General features: G+C 36.9%; 1 protein-coding gene across 1 annotated transcript in view; it reads left to right on the forward strand.

Moving 5' to 3' along the window:
* Positions 1–431: 431 nt before the first annotated feature.
* The window catches only part of LOC128644036 (phospholipid phosphatase 3-like), a 63,480-nt gene continuing 52,051 nt past the window's right edge, over positions 432–11,860 (forward strand). Inside the window, exon 1 of the mRNA XM_053696801.1 lies at positions 432–968. Within this exon, the coding sequence (XP_053552776.1) occupies positions 827–968 (142 nt within the window). The 5' untranslated portion in view covers positions 432–826. The remainder of the gene's footprint in view (positions 969–11,860) is intronic.

An 11,860-nucleotide genomic window follows, 5' to 3' on the forward strand; every position in this document is an offset into this window, starting at 1 on the left:
CAAGTTAGAACTTGCTTTGCACCCTGTAGAACAAACAAAAAGAGATTATTATTTCTATCTGCTCTGGAAACAGGAGGGGTAAAGTTCTTTAATATAAACTTGTTCTTCCTTTCCCAGAGGAATATTATCTTGCTGCCTTCATGCGATAAAAGGTAAATTAGCTGTCACTTTGGAACCATAGGAGTGGCCTTGATTACATTTTAGCACCTAGAGTGACACAAAAGCTTACTTTTAAACTTTTTTTGTTGTTGTATGTATCGCCCCTTGTGAACACTAGGGGCACCCTTATGCTTCTGGGGTCAGCTTATCCTGGATTTTGTGCTGGAAAGAAATGTGCAGTCAATTATCATATGTATAACCCAGTCCAGAGCGTTTCAGGAAGAAGGGGGCTGTACACTGAAATCCCATCAGAAGCAGGGAGTTACTTTTTTAGGGGGTGGAAAGTTGCCTATGAAATAAATGTGCAGAAGATCTCCAGCTGAACACAAGTAAGGAGCAGAGACTGCAAACTGGCTGTTTGTGCACCAGGCTGGGAGTGATTGTCATTCTACTACACTATAAGATTTTATTACACAATATTTTAAGAGACAAGCTAAAGGACTGTACACAAGCTACAACTAAAGAGAGGATTTGCAAACGGAAAACCACTCTGCAAGGACTTGCTCTGACTTTGCAATGCACTGCAGACTGTGCAACCTACACTAAAGGGACTTTGTACTTTGCCTGGGATCTGTAAACGGGACACAACTCCTGAGCTGTCACCGTGCAGTGTGCAAAACTGGGCAGCCTGGATCTAAAGAAAATCGTCTCTAGCTGTAACTCCAGCATGCAGAATTATAAATATGACAAAGCGATGGTCCCAGAGACCAGGAATGGAGGAAGCTCTGCTCTGAACAATAACAATGGGACTTCTGGCAACTGCAAGAGGGTGATGCTCATCTTACTGGATATATTCTGCCTGATATTGGGTAAGAGCTGCTGATCCTTACCCCTGGGCACTAAGCACTCCCTTGGCTGTCAGAGAGGGCTTCAGCGCATGCACTCCAATGCGTTGTAGTCCTCTAGGGCAAACAAGGGGTTAACTAAGAATACTGCTTCTACCCTCATGGGAGCTGAAGGGGGATATTCTTATTATATATCATTTGTGTTTAATATGGCAGTGGAATGGTTAGATCATATTGCATTGCTGACCCTTCAGGCAAAGAAACTGTCATTGCAACAGTATATTGAAGGTGGGATCCTATAATAACATATGTCACTGCCATTAATATATACCTACCATGCATATAAAATGACAATAGGATGATTATAATATAGCATGCTTTTCTAAACTCTCTGGCAGTGAAAGGGTGTCATTGTCTGTGTGCATGGATGGTTATAATATCAAATGCATTGCTGACTCATCTGAAACTTAAAGCCTTGCAGTCTTAGTGTATATGATGCATTAATATGCTTTTGTATTAAATGTTTATTCTTCCATCAGTGGCATAATAATTGCAGTCTTGAATCCCTTGCATTAACATGATAAATAAGTATACAATACACCTTGGGACTTCTCTGAGTAAACAGTATCTATAGTATTGTTTCATTATTTATTGTAGTTTGGAGTGAGTTTCTGTGCTATTCATTGTCACTTTTTTATTGTCAACCGTTATGGCATTGAAAGAGTTACTGTGGTCCTGCATTGTCATTTGCAAATGAAAAGGTACCAGCCCTGCACTGTTTATGTTCTGTATCATTCTGTAATTTTTTGTTTACTTTTTAATTGTATTCCTATTGATGTGGTATTAAGATGGCTGCAGTATGCATACAATTTAACCCTGCACCCTTCATTTAGGACCAATGACAAGGGGAGATAAAGATTTTCAATACATTGTATCACATTCCTCTATTTCACTGGTTTCTCCTTAGTCAGTGAGTGGTTAAACATAATCCAAACTGATCATTCATTTAGATAATTTTTAATATACTGCTGTTTCCTATCTCAGTAACCAGACATAAACCTTTCTTCCTGTTAAATGTGCAGTCAGGATTCGTGTGTATTTACTGGAGCTGCAGAAAGTAGACAGTGCTCTGCTTTATTTAGGAAACTGCAAACCCAAAGGGCTCAGTAATCTGCTAATCATGGCATGCCTTAAAAGTTCCTATTTCACTGCCTGGTTACTTGCAAGATCATTTCTGAAATCTCTATAGTATGGATTTAAATAACCTGTTGTTTCAATTCATTCTTTGAGATGGTTGTAACAACTACCATATGCACAATAGTATTTAGTCATAAAGTAACCAAATCATTAAAATAAAAGTAAATTAACATATTTTCTTATCTGACAAGCACCCTCTTCTGGCAAACACTGTCATTTAATCTAACCATATTTTATCATGTTTGTGTTAGACCTTATCTGTAAACCTATAACAGGACTGTTTTTCCCTCTGCACACTTCACATTATGTAAATATCTCAATAAAGTTTTGCAAGGCAGTACTCCATAAATACTACAAACAGTTAAACTAATTTTATCACAAAAAAAGTTATAAAATGTATCAGCTGGTGTTTTGCATGCACTATGCAATTTACTGCACTTATAGAGGTATATGTATATATTTAAGTACATACTGTATAGATTTCAAAATTGCTTCAAGCAAAAAAAAAAAAAAAAATCTGTTTATGCTGATTGCTTTTTAATGTATATAAAAACACTGGTCATATAAACATCCCTCCTGCGATACTGAAAATGTAGTGTGTGTTTAAAAACGTGGAACCTTTTGCCATATAAACCAACTAAATTATATCTATACACAAAACTGTGTGGTCTTTAAATTTACGCTAGGGACATCCTTTGTGGAACACATGCTGCTTACAAGGAAATAAAAATTACACCATTAGTTCTGATAAATTACTTCAACATGAACAAAATCACATGATATATATATATATATACGTATGCGTATATATGTATTATTTATAATATATATATATATATATTGCAGTTGAACCAGACAGCTGACAGATAGATGCACTCATAAAGTATCTCTAGAGGAAAAGCAATACAAATCTGGCAGATTTATCAGATTATATTATAACTCAGGTAACATTAAAGTAAATAATACAGAATATTGTTACTCTAACTGTAGGACTATTAAAACTTTTCTATCCTCCAGAGCACTTAACAAAATAATTACTGTAATATACTTATATTTTCTGGCCTCCCCCTGGATTTACAAGCTGTTGTATGTATTAATGACTGTAATCTGATAATTTGAGACTGAGGTGCCAGCACCCATCTACACTTTTATTACAAATGTATATATATATATAGTTTGTGCATATTTTTGTGGTTCAATGTTGTCAGCGACTGTTGTGCCTCAATAATTTTCTTATTCTACTCTTAATTGTAAGCCACATGGGCAAATACTGGCCTAAGGTAAAGTCTGATCTAGTTATTAGCAAGTGTGGGTTCATTTTACTCCGAGTGCCCCATGGGCTGACAGATAGGACTGAAACACATTGCCATATTGCAGCTCTTTCTCTGACAGCTAAGAGTTAAAAAAGGCAGTGCACAAAACTTTTAGTAAAAAGACATCTGGTCTGTATTGTGTGTTGTAACTGAGAATGGCTCGGTTGTCTAATCATTATAGCAAATGTCTTGTTGATAGGCAAGCATACTTGTCTTTGTTCCACCAAGTGCATAGATCATAGTGTTAGATTTAGTGAAAGTAGTGAGAAATAAAACATTATTATGAATATTCTTACTGTAAAAGTGTAAATAGTTATGTGTGTGAGATATTGTGAGATGTATTGGAATCTTTTATAATGTCACAAGGTCATTCATACATAGCTTTAAGGGCAGGCATGCTGATTCACGCAGATGAATATGACCTCTAGAGTTCAAGCAAACTTTACAAATAATGAATGTGCAGAGGGCTTGCAGTGCACATCATTTTGATGTGAGTCACTAAATCATGTAATGCAGAAATGTCTTTGAAATAAGACTAGGAAGACACTGTGGTCTTGGATATTGTTTCTGCAAAATGTGTTGCATCTTCCTTTGGCAGCGAAAGAGTTAAAGTTTTGAGCTTGCACAATAGCATTATGTTCTTATCTTCAGTATCTGTAGTGTAGCAGGTTAAGTCAATGTTCCTTCTCTAAGCCTTCCTAATATAAGAAATGTGGCTGGGCAATCCTACGTCTTTTCAGGCTTGATCCATAATCTTCACATTATATTTCTGAGCTGTTTAGCAAAATGCCTTCCATGGTTTGTCATTCGACTTTCACAGCTGAGCAATTTACAGCTGATAGAAATCCAATCTTGCCTATGAATATGGGGCACAATAGAAAAGGCAGCTGCCTTCACTACATACATCTAAAATTGAACCCTGAGGGATAGGGTAGACCACTTAAAAAAGAGGTCGTTAAGTGGCTACTTATGTCTTCAGGTCCACTATTAGTACCAGTAGATTTTATATTGAGGGATGTTCATTGGTCTGTTTATGAAACATTAAATATGTTATAAATATTAAGCAGGAACATTTTAGAATTGTATTATAGGTTGGGTTGAACACATATAAAAACGCCAGTTTAACTCTAGTACACAGACAGATACAGAAATATAGTGAAAAAAAATTATCAAAATTGCAAGTGGACAATCTCTCTAGAGAACCTGTCTTCTTGAAATTGCCACGCAACATTATGTGGCAAAATGTAACATTGCACAAGAGCTCTTTTGTGCAATGTTAACCCCCGCTCTCATGCAACCAATTACATGAGAGCAACCGAGACCCGAAACAACCAAGTGTTGGATTGACTTAACCTGCCATCTCTTAGGGGGAGTAGAGGATATATAAGCAGTTTTAATATCGTGGTTGCATGCATGCTTATGCAAGCCTGTGCTACATAGCCTCAAAAGCTTTAAATGCAGCTTGATATCTTCCCCCTATAGTCTTTATTATCTCTCAACCACAATCTGTTTCCCAAAATACTTACATAAAAGAGAAACTCAGAAGTTGCGATGAGACTTTGGGCTTTGCAATACTTGATTTGGGGTTTTATCCTACATAAGCTTCCTTTCCTTGTCCCTTTATATCAGATACTAACAACACAAAGTAAACACGGTTTTAGAGCTACAGGTATATAAGTTATTTGTGACAGCTCTTAAGGCGGTTGACACATGAAATGGCTTTCCAGCAGAAGCCAGTAATAGAATTCAAGATTGCCTGGGACATGGGCGGAACTACCGTTGGTGCAGCAGGTACAGTTGTATCAGAGACCAAGTGCTAGGGGGTCCTTAGTAGTCTATACATAGGCGCATGCAGAATGTGTACAATTGTAATGCAGGGAAATCTTGCATAAGGGCAGAATACGTGCATCTATCTATCTCTATCTATTCTCAAAATTATTATACAGAGCAAAATGTATACTATAACTGTTGCTTACTACTGAGTTACCTGTGGGGGGCACAAAAAACATTTTGCACTAGGCCCTCTGTTGAGTAGCTCTGCCTGGGATATGTATACAGATTAGAAGAGAATACATTAAAAACAGACTAGATCTCTGTATTTTATCTGCTGTCAAAATCTATTTCTATGTTTGATACTCAGGGAGTCTCAAAAGGACAGTGTTCTCAATCAATTTTCTTTAGCAACATAACTTGGAAACATTTACCTGAGTTATCATTAGGTAGCTCATAAATGAATCATTTATGTTGTGGGTAACTTTTGCAAGTCTACCTACAGTCTGTAAACATAGTTATAATTGCAAATAAAATCTTTCCTCGATATTTTGGTTTTTAATTTAAAGTGATGTTTCAGTTGCCTGCCTTATGTATTCCTAAATAAGCCTTACCATGCACTGACAGACAGAAATAAATAATTGCTGACAAAATAAACCATAGAAAGAACAAAAGTTTGGACTACTGTATCTTCAATCAGATTTCTCTGATAAGAAACAGTAAATCAAGAATAGAAAGCTTTGCTGTCAGAAAGAGAATGTTTACATTGTAAGGGGTGGTTCGTTTTTAATTAGTGAATTCAGATCTTCATTACTGATGAATTCCTGAGAGTGAAACTCAAGGTGTCTTCCCCCCCCCCGTCTGCAAACCTTGTAACCCATAAACTATTAACAGTAGGAGCCGTCTTGCATAACTCTTCAGCAGGAGGGGGGGCAGAGATGTATGGAAAGGAAAATATATACGTCTCTCCACAGTGGTAAGGCAGGAACAGTCAATGCTGCAAAATCTTGTTTTGTGGGTGTGCATTTTATACTCATTAGACACAAGATACTTGCTATCTATAATACTTTTTTTATCCGATTGTCATAATTTGCTGTCTTTCAGAAAATCATTAGGATAAAATAGAAAGTTAAATTAATAAAAAAAACAAATAGTCCAATTAGTCCACTAGTCCTGGACAAGTAAGGAATTGCATTGGACGAGTAAAAATGTTTTACATTTTTCTATCTCTAACATTGAGTGGGCTAGTAACTTTTTCCTCCTGGGCTAATAAATTATAGTGATATTTTTTCCACCCCTATAAGCTAACGTGGAAAAAATATTGAAAAGGATGAAGACAGCACACCCTTGATAGAGAGGCATGGGATAAAGACTTGCCAAGTCTCAGTCAAAATGCAAAATCATACAATATCCAGCCTCCAAAACTGTCAAAAGACCTTTATTCCTTAACTGGGTCCATAGGTACAAAGCAACAACACTTTAGGCCTACAATACTACATGACTAAGGGCCTATTGTAGGCCTGAAACATTTTTGGTTTGTACCTTTGGACCCAGCTAAAGAATAAAGGTCTTTTAACAGTTTTGGAAGCTGGATATTGTATGATTTAGGAATAACTGTAGATTATAAACATATTACCTGAGGTAAATTAACGTGCTAAAATAGCTTTCCCATTTATACTATCCCATATGAATTACTGTAGTACACACAATACAAGAAATGTGCAATAAATGTTTGTACACAAATATTCTGTGGGGTAGAAGATAACAGGTTACAAAGAAAAACTCCCATGGTTCTATTGGGGGACAGATTGCCTACAATTGTTTTCATACAAATCAAAAGAATATTTTATAAGTATTTTTTCACTCTGCTTGCTGTGCAAACATTTTTTTTTTCTTTAAGTCTTAAAATGAAATTGAATGTTGCTTGGAAAATGTTGAATTCCACAAGTGCCATGCTGCAGGTTAGACTAACCCACCCTGTTAATAATATTTACAAAAATGTTTCATTTTCCTGTTTTACTTATAGTGGAAGACTTTGGAGAAGCATCTGGAATAATTTTAGCCTTCTGACGTAGAAGAGCTGGATTCTTAACCCATTCTGTGCTAGATGAGACATGAATTTGTTGCAGTTCATTGCAGACACTCTAGTATAGAGGAGCTGCATACTGTTCAGGATTATAAGACTTTAGTGTAGCGGGAACCAAATGTGAAACCCGATCTTTATAGGCAAAGCCAATAAACCAGCAGGTAACTGGCTATCCAGCTTTTGTGGTTTAAAATTTACAGAGAATTTCACTTATAATTTTGCTGTATTTTTTCATCTTTTGAAGCAAAAAGGATCCTCCCTGCTGATGTTTAAAGGAAAATGCTTCAAAAACCTAAAGCTGCATGCCTGACATGACTTGGAGTGATTTGTTTATGAAAGTTCTATTTCATCTGGCAGATAAATTGTATTTTTTTTCTCCTCCCTCATTCCCACCAGTTGCCAAAACAATTTTGCTACTAGAAGCTGCAGAAAATATAAAATATTTTCGGTACTTCAGCTGACTGTTCAAGTATGGTTGGGGCCGTGAAATGTGAGATTAATATGTTCCTTCTTGCAGTGTAATCTGATTTCAGTGTCTTCAAACGACCTCTACACAGACATAAGTTCTTACTACATATCATAGCAATAGTTATGTACTTTACTATGGGGTGTTCCTAGGACATCTATAAATACATACAATGAGCACCTGCTCTGGGTAGCCTACAATTTTATTTTTATAGACTATGACATAAGAACAATGCGTAACTTTCCCTCTTGCCATATTAAGTGAACACAACTTTATTGAAACTTCTCGAGACTGTTACAAAACTACCTATCCCCCTTTAGATCACACAATTGATTATTCAGACGGACACTTATCCAACTGTGCACAGTTTTTTTTTACATGCACACTTTCTGAGACGTCAGCTACTACCAAGCATGTGCAAGAGTGCACAGTACATATGTATATAAGTCTGTAACTGGCTTAATAGGTCAGAATTATGAAATTAGAGTTATGAAATTACGATAACCATATAACTTTACTTCTTTGCTTAATATGTTTGGGGAACTAAAGCCTAAATTAATTGATATGACAATAAAATAAATCTCCTTAGATTTATTTTATTGTCTTAAAAATATTAATCAGACTAAGAACAATGGAAGGTTAAGATAACATCACAAGGGAAAAACCGAACGCTGGATAAGAACTGTAGTGAAGGGCTTATTGACCCCACTGAGGCTAGGAAAAGTGTAATTGATAGGTTAGTGGATTGGACTATGAAGAGTATAAGGAGGTGGGGGGTGCAGTGCCAATGCTAACTAAAAACTTCACACCCTGTTCCCATTTCGATAGTGGTGGTGTTGTATGTCATTTGTGGTGATTAATCACTTTCTATGGCTTTATTGTATCAGTAGATTATTGGTAATCCATGGGTGGATAGTAAAATGGGCATAACTTTACATAATTTAAGGGTTTTCTAAGATAATGTTATACAATTTTATTATTTAATTTAATATGTAAGCTATGGCCGATTATTAAACCGAAACATATACCTCATTTGGTGATGTGAGTGTCAGTTATTTGTTGGGATTGAAAAACTCTAAAGGACAACATATTTTATTCATTTGAATTCTGATCCTGTCAATTACTATAACTAGTAACCCTTTTTGACAACTAACGAGTTAAGGGCTCAATTTATCAAAGCTGAAGCGGACAAGGGCGCATATATGCGCCCCTGTCCGCCTCAGCTCGCCTCTGGCGGGGCGAATTTCCCTGGAAGAAATAACCATTGCACACGAGCGCTATTTTGCGCTCGCGTACTATTCTGCCCGTGCACAGTCAATCACGCGTGGGCAGGAGCTGTCAATCCCCTCGGTCGGACTAGACCACAGATATTGAATTTCGCCACCTTAGAGGTGGCGAAGAGGTTAGGAAAGCAGCAGTCTGATGACCGCTGCTTGTTAAATACGGTGAGCAGATTCTTGTGAGAACTTGCAGCCGTAGGGGCTTTGATAAATCAAGCCCTTAGTGATAAGTGGAGGTTGCAACATGCAAAACTTTGTTTATTCAGGATGTATTTCAACTGCCAAATCATTGATGTTGTTCTGCTTTTGTTAACATAGAAGATAACAAAATGATGAACCAAATATTTATTTAGACCTTTACTTGATATGCTAAAATGTTGACCTTTGCATGACTGTTAAATAAGACAACTATTTTTCCTTTATTTACATTTACATGTTTTGTTACAGTAAAAGTTAAGTGGGTGGTGGGAGCCTTTACCGCTTAGAATTGGAACACCCTATGAAGTGGTATAATAGATGTTGCTGTACACAAGTAAGTCTACTAAATACGTAAAGAGTTCTCTCTCGTCTCACCATGTAATTCATACACACATTTGCAAAAGGGAGGATAGAGGCGACTAAAGAAACAACCCTATCTTGCTGTAACTCTGATTAACCGCTCAAGTTAAACTGGAATAAGATACAAATAACAGAAATGAGACAGCGCTAAATTAAAGCTAAAGATTAAAGGGTCTGAAGGACAAAATATAAAAATAAATTATATTTAATATTGAATCAAAAGATACATTTTAACTTTAAAACAATCCTATTAATAAGGCAATAAACCTAGAGAAACTTGTAGGGGATTTCTGAATTGAGTCCTTTGGGGTGCAGTGTGTCTAGTTTATAGATCAGTTCTGCTTCAGATCTCAATAGTTTATTTTCATACACACAAACACACACACATATATGTATGGTGTGATCACTCCAAGCTTTAAAAAGGCCTCTCTTTTTTCCAATTGGTTGGCCTATTAAGGATCGTTTTTTTTAAAGGTGGATTTTGATGCTCTCCTTTTAAGGTGGAAAAATAGTAGATCTTCATATAAAACATTCCAAAACCTATTTGGTCTCACATCTCTCTTACATAATACAAAACATTTAATTTCCGTTCAACCAATGTTGCACTTTTGTATCATTGTTTGCAACTAGCGATGTTGCGAACCTAAAATTTTGCGTTCGCAAATGGCGAACGCAAACTTCTGCAACTGTTCGCGAACGGGCAAACCGCCATAGACTTCAATAGGCAGGCGAATTTTAAAACCCACAGGGACTCTTTCTGGCCACAATAGTGATGGAAAAGTTGTTTCAAGGGTACTAACAACTGGACTGTGGCATGCCGGAGGGGGATCCATGGCAAAACTCCCATGGAAAATTACATAGTTGATGCAGAGTCTGGTTTTAATCCATAAAGGGCATAAATCACCTAACATTCCTAAATTGTTTGGAATAACGTGCTTTAAAACATCAGGTATGATGTTGTATCGATCAGGTAATGTAAGGGTTGCGCCCGCTTCACAGTGACAGACCAAACTCCCCGTTTAAAGGGACAGTCTACACCAGAATTTTTATTGTTTTAAAAGATAGATAATCCCTTTATTACCCATTTCCCAGTTTTGCATAACTAACACATTTATAATAATATACTTTTAACCTCTGTGATTATCTTGTATCTAAGCCTCTGCAAACTGCACCTTTTTTCAGTTCTTTTGACAGACTTGCAGTCTAGCCAATCAGTGCCTGCTCCCAGACAACTTCTTGTGCACAAGCACAGTGTTATCTATATGAAATACGTGAACTAACACCCTCTAGTGGTGAAAAACTGTTAAAATGCAATCTGAAAGAGGTGGGCTTCAAGGTCTAAGAAATTAGCATATGAACCTCCTAGGTTAAGCTTTCAACTAAGAATACCAAGAGAACAAAGCAAAATTGGTGATAAAAGTAAATTGGAAAATTGTTTAAAATTACATGCTCTATCTGAATCATGAAAGTTTATTTTGGCCTAGACTGTCCCTTTAACGCACAGCAAACAGTCTATTTGCACAACCGCAAACTCCCCATTTTTTTAAATCTACACTACTGTTACACCAGATATGAGTTGCACTGGGGTGACACTGTGCCCTGGCAGGCAGGCAATGAAACGCACATGTGTGAAGGAAACTGACTGCTATTATTTAACACAGTCAAAAAAGTGTTTTGTTTTTTTTTGTTTTTTTTTAAATCTACACTACTGTTACACCAGATATGAGTTGCACTGGGGTGACACTGTGCCCTGGCAGGCAGGCACTGAAACGCACACGTGTGAAGGAAACTGACTGCTATTATTTAACACAGTCAAAAAAGTTTTTTTTTTTTTTTTAAATCTACACTACTGTTACACCAGATATGAGTTGCACTGGGGTGACACTGTGCCCTGGCAGGCAGGCACTGAAACGCACACGTGTGAAGGAAACTGACTGCTATTATTTAACACAGTCAAAAAAGTGTTGTTTTTTTTAAATCTACACTACTGTTACACCAGATATGAGTTACACTGGGGTGACACTGTGCCCTGGCAGGCAGGCACTGAAACGCACACGTGTGAAGGAAACTGACTGCTATTATTTAACACAGTCAAAAAAGTGTTGTTTTTTTTAAATCTACACTACTGTTACACCAGATATGAGTTGCACTGGGGTGACACTGTGCCCTGGCAGGCAGGCACTGAAACGCACACGTGTGAAGGAAACTGACTGCTATTATTTAACACAGTCAAAAAAGTGTTGTTT

The sequence above is a fragment of the Bombina bombina genome, unplaced genomic scaffold (assembly GCF_027579735.1).
Source record: "Bombina bombina isolate aBomBom1 unplaced genomic scaffold, aBomBom1.pri scaffold_992, whole genome shotgun sequence".
In the NCBI taxonomy this organism is placed as follows: Eukaryota; Metazoa; Chordata; class Amphibia; order Anura; family Bombinatoridae; genus Bombina; species Bombina bombina.